Genomic DNA, 8216 nt, shown 5'->3' with positions numbered 1-8216 from the left:
ATGTGCTCAAAATGACCCACATAGTGAAAAGTGTTCACAGCTTTTGAAACATCTAACATCACGATTAGTCATTTTGTTCAGCTTGAACATGGGTATGTTTACAACTTTCAAGAACAAAGCAGCGTGTTTATATATCTAAATACCTATCCAATCGTTGGACAGCAACAAATCATGTGATTGATGACTTGGTTGGACAAAAAGATGAATGTAGATCGCTCCCATTGTGCTTAAAGCGCTTTACAGGAGACCCCAAACTAGCCAACAGCAACACTCAACAACTAGAAGGTTGGTAGAAAAATTGAGGTGCGTGGCTGACCTGGACGGTTGATCTCTCCATTGTATATGTGACCCTTTGCCTCAAAACGGTATTAAGTCGAGTTGGTAAAGATGTTGAAAATTGAATTTATAGCCAGAAATATCAGACTTGTGTTGAGTTTGTATGTTTTATTGAGAATAATGGATACCATATTTTAGGGTGATGATGCCAACAATTTATATTTTTGACCAGTTTAACATTAAATTCGGCTTCTAAGAATCTTGTTCGTTCCGACATAATACCGTTTTGAGACGATGGATCACATATTTCTTTCGTCGGTCTGGCAAAATATTTAATTTTCACCATACAAATTTTCGGGGGTCCCTATAGCTCGGTTGGAAGGTGGAGCACTTGCTGCACGAGCAAAAGGACCGAGATCGATTCCTGGTGCCGTCGAGATTCACCCAGCAGTGAGTGGGTAGCTGGGTCTGATAGATCTGGCAGAAAGTACTTTGCGATAGACTGGCGTCCTATCCAGCGGGCGGCAAGCAATTTCTATTATCCGTTTCACGCTATAGACAACGGGATAAACTCCGGCTCCGTGAGCCTGATGGCTCTGGACTACTACTACACACATTGTTCTGGCTTAATACTGATTGATGTGGTTGGTCAAGTTTAAGAAAAAAAAAGAGTTTTATATAGAGCAATATCCACTAAACGTGATCAAAGCGCTTTACAAGGGGTCCCTGGCCGACAGCAACATTTAACATGTAGGACGAGACATGACACCTGTTAGGCGATATTACTTTTTTTTTCGCACAGAGACAACGCTGTTAAGGGCCAGGTCCTCATTTTACACCTGTGTAAGGTGACAGAATGTGAGTGAACTGCCTTCTCCAAGGACTCAACTATGCGCCGAGCGAATCTCGAGCCCAGGACCGTCCGATCCGAAAGCGAGTGTCATATCACTAGACCACATAGCCGCACATTATCATAGTCAAGATAAATACATACAATAACTCGTTTTCAACAAAAAAGAACTATTGTGGACCAAATGGATAACTAACAGGCGACAAGTACTGTGTGAAATAGAATTTTGGTCCCATACGGCCTGGGTGCAGATTAGATGGTCTTATCAAATCTCACTGAACATAATGAAGTTATGGAAATGTGCTGTTTAAGTGAAACGGTTCTATTCTTCAAATTAATTTTATGTTGCCCTGTGGAATACGAAAAGCACAGGGCATGTGTAATATAACTGGAACTTTTCACATCTTCAAATGTGGCTATGTGGTCTAGTGGTATGACACTCGCTTTCGGATCGGAAGGTCTTGGGTTTGATTCTCGCTCGTCGCATAGTCGAGTCGATGGAAAAGGCTCTTTACTCACATTCTCTTACCGTATTTAGGTGTAAAATGAGTACCTGGCCGTTAACAGCGTTGTTTCTGTCGGAAATAAATAATTGTATTATGGCCTAACAGGCGCCATGTCTCGTTCTACGTGTTACGTGTTGCTGTTTTATTTTTAGGGACCCTTTGTAAAGCGTTTTGAGCACGTTAAACTGGATATTGCTCTATATAAAACAGCTTTTAAAAAAAGAGCTAAAATAATCAAATTAATCTTTTGCTTTTCTGTGAAAACCATCAATTTGGAACAACAAACTAACTCTATATTTTATATCCCTCAACCCCCCCCCCCCCGTCCTCATCGTCTGCAATTAAGGTGTTCTGCCGCAAATACACAAAGGCTGCCGTCCTTGCACAGTTGACATTTTCCAATGGTCCGATGACCTGGAGGTATGGTTCAAATCCCTGTTCCGTCTCTCTGTCTCTGTCAATATATTTCTGTCCGTCTGTCTGTCTCTCTCTCTCTCTCTCTCTCTCTCTCTATCTATCTATCTATCTCTCTTCCTCTCTCTCTCTCTCTCTCTCTCTCTATATATATATATATATATATATATATATATATATATCTCTTTATATCTTTATATATATATATATATATATGTGCGTGTGTGTGTGTGTCACCAAATTTAAAAGTGATTCTTTGTGTGTCGTTGATTTCTGTGCTGCGTCCCAGGTCAGTGACTTGGGCTGCTGCTCTGGCATAATTGATGATGCCGTATTGCCTGTGGTGCCGTTTGTTTATTACGTGATATCCCTGAATGTTGTATCTTGAGGGAGGGGCAGTGTCATCGAGATGAGTTTCCTGAAGGAGGACAATGTCGACATCATATTTATTGAGTACATGTGCTAGGTACTCACACTTAGCCATTGATATTCCTTCTATATTCAGGGAAAGTAAGTTAATACCAGTGCCTATAGTGAGACTGTTTTCAACGTTGGAGTCTAGCTCATTTGTCCTGTCAATCGGACTTCCTACGTTTGACACGCGGTCCTTTTTGTACTGGACTACGACCGAGCCAGCTTGGTATCTTTTCTTATTTTTCATTTTCATTGAGTTGGAGGTGTGGGTAAGGACACTGAAATCACTAAGGTATACAAACCACCAAATCTTAACTGGGGCTCTTACCTTAAAGACAAAGTAAATCACCCATCCACAATCATGGGGGACTTTAACAGCCACCATTCAGAATGGGGTTACAACAAAAATGACACTCCAGGGAATGAGATCTTAGAATGGACAAACAGTAATGACCTAACACACATTTACAACCCCAAAGACAAATGAACTCTAATATCGGCCCGTTGGTGCAAAGACTATACTCCAGACCTCGTGTTTGTAACAAAAGACCCAAATGAAAATTCGCTGAAGTCAACTAGGGAAATTTTGGGAGATTCTCCTCACAACCAACATCGTCCAGTCCTTGTTAGAACTGGAATCCAAATCCCAATCATGAACACTCTGCCCATACCAAGGTGGAATTTCCGGAAAGCAAACTTTCGCTGATGAAATTGACAAAACCTGCAAAAGGATCCACCCCCCCCCAAAAAAAAAAGTAAACTGAGAATATAGGGAGATTTAACAAACTTGTTCTAATGTCCGCAAAGAAGAACATACCCAGGGGTTTTAGAAAACAATACATCCCATGCTGGAATGAACGAAGCAAAGAATTGCTGAAAAAATATGAGGAGACACGCGATGAACAGGTTGAAAAAGAACTACTAAACACACTACATGAAAGCCGAAAATAGAGATGGGTAGAAACTGTTGAAAACTTTGACCTCAGTCACTCCATCCGACATGCATGGCAAACCCTCAAAAAGCTAAACCCAGAAGCTTGTCAAACAAAATCACCCCCCCCCCCCCCAGATTGCAGCTGACGAAATTGCCAAAGAAATTAAACAACGGGGGCAACACATCCCAAACCATCAATTTGAAAAAGAAATAAGAAAAGAATATCAAAAGACCCTGATAACTCTGCCTGACCATAGCATGTTTTTGAGTGTCCCAATAACGATTAATGAAATGAAAGGAGCTATAAAGAAAATGAAAAATGGCAAAGCTGCTGGCATTGATGGAATATACCCCGACATCATTACTAACTTTGGACCAGAAACAATAGACTGGCTGGCAAATACTATGACAGACATCATGGAAAAGGGCCCACAAATTGGGAAACATGCCAAAGTAATCGCCATATTAAAACCAGGCAAACCAATGACTGAACCATCCAGCTATAGACCAATATCTCTACTATGCTGCTAATACAAACTCCTGGAAATATTATTTCCTATCATAACTATCTGTTTCCGGTTTTGGAGATATGATTGGAACCAACTGAGAACTAAGTATATGCCGAAAGAGTTCTTTAGCCGTGCAACAAGAATTGAGTGGTCAATCGTGTGAAATGCAGAAGAAAGGTCCAGGTGACAGAGAATCGAGGTGCCCCCCCCCCCGTCCTGTCATGGACATGGAAAAAGATCATTTTCTCCTCGAATAAGGGCCGTTTCTGTGCTGTGTCCTTTGCGATACGCTGAATGGAACTTCTTGAAGTCCGTTTTTCGAAAGGTGTTTTGTTAATTGTTTGAGGAATATTTTTTCGAGCAACTTTGATAGGAACGACAGGAAAAAATAACGTTACATTTTCTGTCCCCCTCTTTAAATACAAAATAAATCCACAATTGTTCGATACCAATTGATAAGGGTAAGGTAGAGGATAAATCAAGTCACAGGCACGACGCCATTGTTGTTCAGTAAATAACGTCTTTTAAAAACTGATAATTTCGACATGGCAGAAAATGTTTCAGTTATCAATATTTTATGTAGCCCCTTCAGTAACAAGCAAGGTCCTTACTCGACACCTTGTCGACATTGTGGGACTATAGACAGTTTCTGTATTTACCATGGGTCAAACTTCAGTTTAAAAAGTAAAAAAGTTCACAACTGTCATTCTTAGTGTTGGGCAGTTTTAAAGAGTTTATCTCTGAGACTGCATTTGTTTCACGAGATTCATATCCTGTGACAGAACTGGCCATATTAAGGGTGCAACATTGTTGACCCTCAAGACTCGCTGGTTGGTGTAGGCTCTACAGAGTGTCAAGATGTCAAATATTATTGCAATCGTGGTTGATATAAAGGTTGCAAGACTTACAGGATGTATGGCTGAGTGTCCAGTCGCATGTGCTCTAGAGACTGTCATATGTGACCCTTCGTCTCAAATCGGTATTAAGTCGGGATGACTAAGATGCTGAAAATTGAATTTGTAGCCAGAAATATCAGACTTAATTTGAGTTTGTTTGCTTTATAGAGGAGAAGGAATATCATATTTTACTGTGCTAAAAACCAACGTTTCATACTTTTTCCCAGTTTCACTATAATTTGACTTTTTAGCATCTGGTCGATCCCGACATAATACCGTTTTGACACGAAGGGTCACATATGTCATTGTAAGCCAATTGTTCACGATTCCTGCGGCGATGTTCGGTCAGCATCAGACGAACGGCCCATGGCCTTGTAGGTAGAAGTCAACCGCATAGTATGCATGTTACACTGCTCTAGTTCCTGAGCATTGGCCATGGTTGTTTTGAATGGACCTTTTTCATGCATGGGAAGAATATCTACATCAATGTGGGCAGTGATTTACGTATAGCCATCATTGCCTTGGAAGATCTTGAACTGACCGACTCAAAAAATCTGTGGTCTAAGCGACAGACTGATGATTGAGATATTTTTTTAAAGTTGAGCTTTTCTATAGCGCAATATCCATTAAAAGTGCTCAAAGCGCTTTACAAGGGGTCCATGGTCAACAGCAACACTTGATATATAGGACGAGACATGACGCCTTTTAGGCGATATTAGCATTTTTTTTTTCTGGACAGAGACAACGCTGTTAACGGCCAGGTACTATTTTACACCAGAGTACGGTGATAGAATGTGAGTTAAGAGCCTTTTCCAAGGACTCAACTATGCGCCGAGCGAGGCTCGAACCCAGTTCCTTCCGATCCGAAAGCGAGTGTCATACCACTAGACCACATAACCCCATACTCTGTTTGAAGCGTATACAGCTTTCAAGTATCTAGCCAACCTTGTTCGTTCTTCACAATTCAGTTTTTGTATGGCAATGTTGTGGGGTTGTTAAAAACTCTGGACATAGAAAATTTGGAAGGATTTCTAGATCTTGACGTCAGAGCCATATAAAGATCTGTGAGACAAAAACAGAAACTGAATTTGTTGCCAACATTTTGGAGAAACCCGAATGAGAAAACTTGCTACAGTGAATGTGATACAAAGCCACTAAAATCTGTGGACTATAAAAAGTAATAAACAAAATGAATATTTCAGATTACAATAGAACGTTTCGGGCTCAAAAGCCTTCTTCAGACAACAACAAAAAACAATAAAGACATAAATACATTATTACATAACAGATTGACGATAGAGAAATTGTGTAGGTCCTTGTTGTAGAAACATCTTTCCGCCTTAATGTTTTCATTTGTCTCTCTCTCTCTCTCTCTCTCTCTCTCTCTCTCTCTCTCTCTCTCTCTCTCTCTCTCTTTCTCTTTTCGTTTTAATCTTTCAATCTCCCTTTCCCCATTTTCTCACTTTATAAATTAAGAATAAATAATAAATTATGAATTTATATAGCGCATAAACATCCACAGTTGTCGTAATCTGCTACGCTTTACATAATAAAACTAGACAAAATTATCATACATAAGAAATACATCCATGACACAACAGAGTAAGTCTTGCAAACAGAAACAAATTCTAGGCTACATCTCCTTTAAAAAAATTAAGGCTTAGGAACAACTCAGTCTTCACACATTTCCTTAAAGAATGTCACTCTTTATCTTATTTAATTCAGTTATTCCCTTCTTTCTTTATTTTCTCCCAGACACGTTGGGGCCTACCAAAACAGCGCAGCATTTGCTAAAGCTTTCAACTGTAAACCAAAAGACTTCATGGTGCCGAAAAAGAGATGTTTAGTATGGCAGTAAATTATAACTGTATGATGTGCTCTTCCGTAGAATGAAACAACTTATTTCCCTTTCAAGTTTGGATGTTTCGAAAAGTTCTCAAAATTAGGCTAAATATGTAAACATGTTTGTAGGAAAGGGTTCTAGATAAAACAAGAAGGAAGAATACAAGAAAAGAAAAATCCTCAAAATGAGTCAATCCATATGGGGGAAGAGTGTGTTTGCGAGATTAAAACGGAAAGAGAGAGAGAGAGAGAGAGAGAGAGAGAGAGAGAGAGAGAGTGAGAGAATGAGATAGATAGATAAATAGAGAGATAGAGATAGGTAGATATATATATATATATATATATATATATATATATATATATATATATTAATATGCAAGAGAGATTAAGATGCAAGATTAAGCTATAAGAAGTAATAAACATTAATGAATAGAACACCGTTTTTTATGCATTTTAATACGGAAAAAATAATTAGAGAAAGAAATAAAGAACCAGTTAAATTCCATATAACCAGCTGTTCTTGTTCTATTTTCATCATCATCATCGCTATCGACGTCATCATCATCATCATCATCATCATCATCATCATCATCATCATCATCATCATCATCATCATCATCATCATTATCATCATAATAATAATAATAATAATAATAATAATAATAGCACCAAAGTATCGAAAAACTTACAGAAATTTCTGACCACTGAAAAAAGCCTGCATACAAATTACATTTTTAAGTACTAAATACACTAACCAATTAATACTACTACTTCAAGTACCAAGTCTGTGCCCGGCATCGGTGATCATTGTACGCCATTCATCTCTCAGATCAGATAACCTCAGAAAACTAAGAGAGAGTCAGAGATTCTATGTCTTCGCCAACATAAGTCAAAGGTCTAGCATTAATACAAGCTTCAAGTTCATACAATGTTGTTTCAAGTTCAGATTTTCTAATCATTTCCCTGCCAATGGATTTTCTAAGAGCAGAATTAGTTGACCTAACGAGTCGTTCCCACCAACCTCCATGCTAGGGTGCCAAAGGAATGCTGAATTTCCAGACTGGCGCAGCATGACCCAATTGGTGTTGCAGAAGGCCGCTTGCAGCCTTGAACGTTTTGGCGTTATCTAAGTAAATGACTGATGGCACTCACTCCTCTTTGACCGCAGAACCGTCTTTAACTCCAATATGAAGTCATTTAATGATAGAGAAGGTAACAGTTATAAATGTAAAGCTCTGACAACTGCGAATGTGATCAGTAGAATGTAGTGCTTCTTTTCACCCGTGTCTGAGCAATACAGAGGGCAGCATGGTCCACACCCACAATGGAAAATGGGGGCGAACGATCAATTCTATCTGAAGGTAAGGGAGCAAATTTTACATTACATGCCCTAGAATCTTGTCTTTGACAATCAATACATGTTGGCAAACTTTCTTACAAAGAGAGCTCAAACCAAATACCCAATAATTACTTCTTTGCACAACTCATCGGACACAGTTTTTAATGAATTAATATATTTATTTACCATTTCATAAGCATTATTACAACTCTTAACAAAGGCGAGTAATCCAAAGA

General features: G+C 39.0%; 1 protein-coding gene across 1 annotated transcript in view; it reads left to right on the top strand.

The window, feature by feature from the left end:
- The window catches only part of LOC144960810 (neprilysin-like), a gene marked incomplete in the record, with an annotated part of 50716 nt that extends 43426 nt beyond the window's left edge, over window positions 1–7290 (top strand). The window contains 2 exon segments of the mRNA XM_078894157.1: window positions 1979–2052; window positions 6555–7290. Of these exon segments, the coding sequence (XP_078750283.1) occupies window positions 1979–2052; window positions 6555–6657 (177 nt within the window).
- Between the last annotated feature and the right edge of the window lie 926 nt (window positions 7291–8216).

Source organism: Berghia stephanieae, chromosome 15 (genome assembly GCF_034508935.2).
Source record: "Berghia stephanieae isolate SIO BIC M18660-M18661 chromosome 15, UCSD_Bste_1.3, whole genome shotgun sequence".
Taxonomy (NCBI): Eukaryota; Metazoa; Mollusca; class Gastropoda; order Nudibranchia; family Aeolidiidae; genus Berghia; species Berghia stephanieae.
Note: the sequence above shows the minus strand (reverse complement) of the source record. Positions and strands in the feature narration are given on the sequence as shown.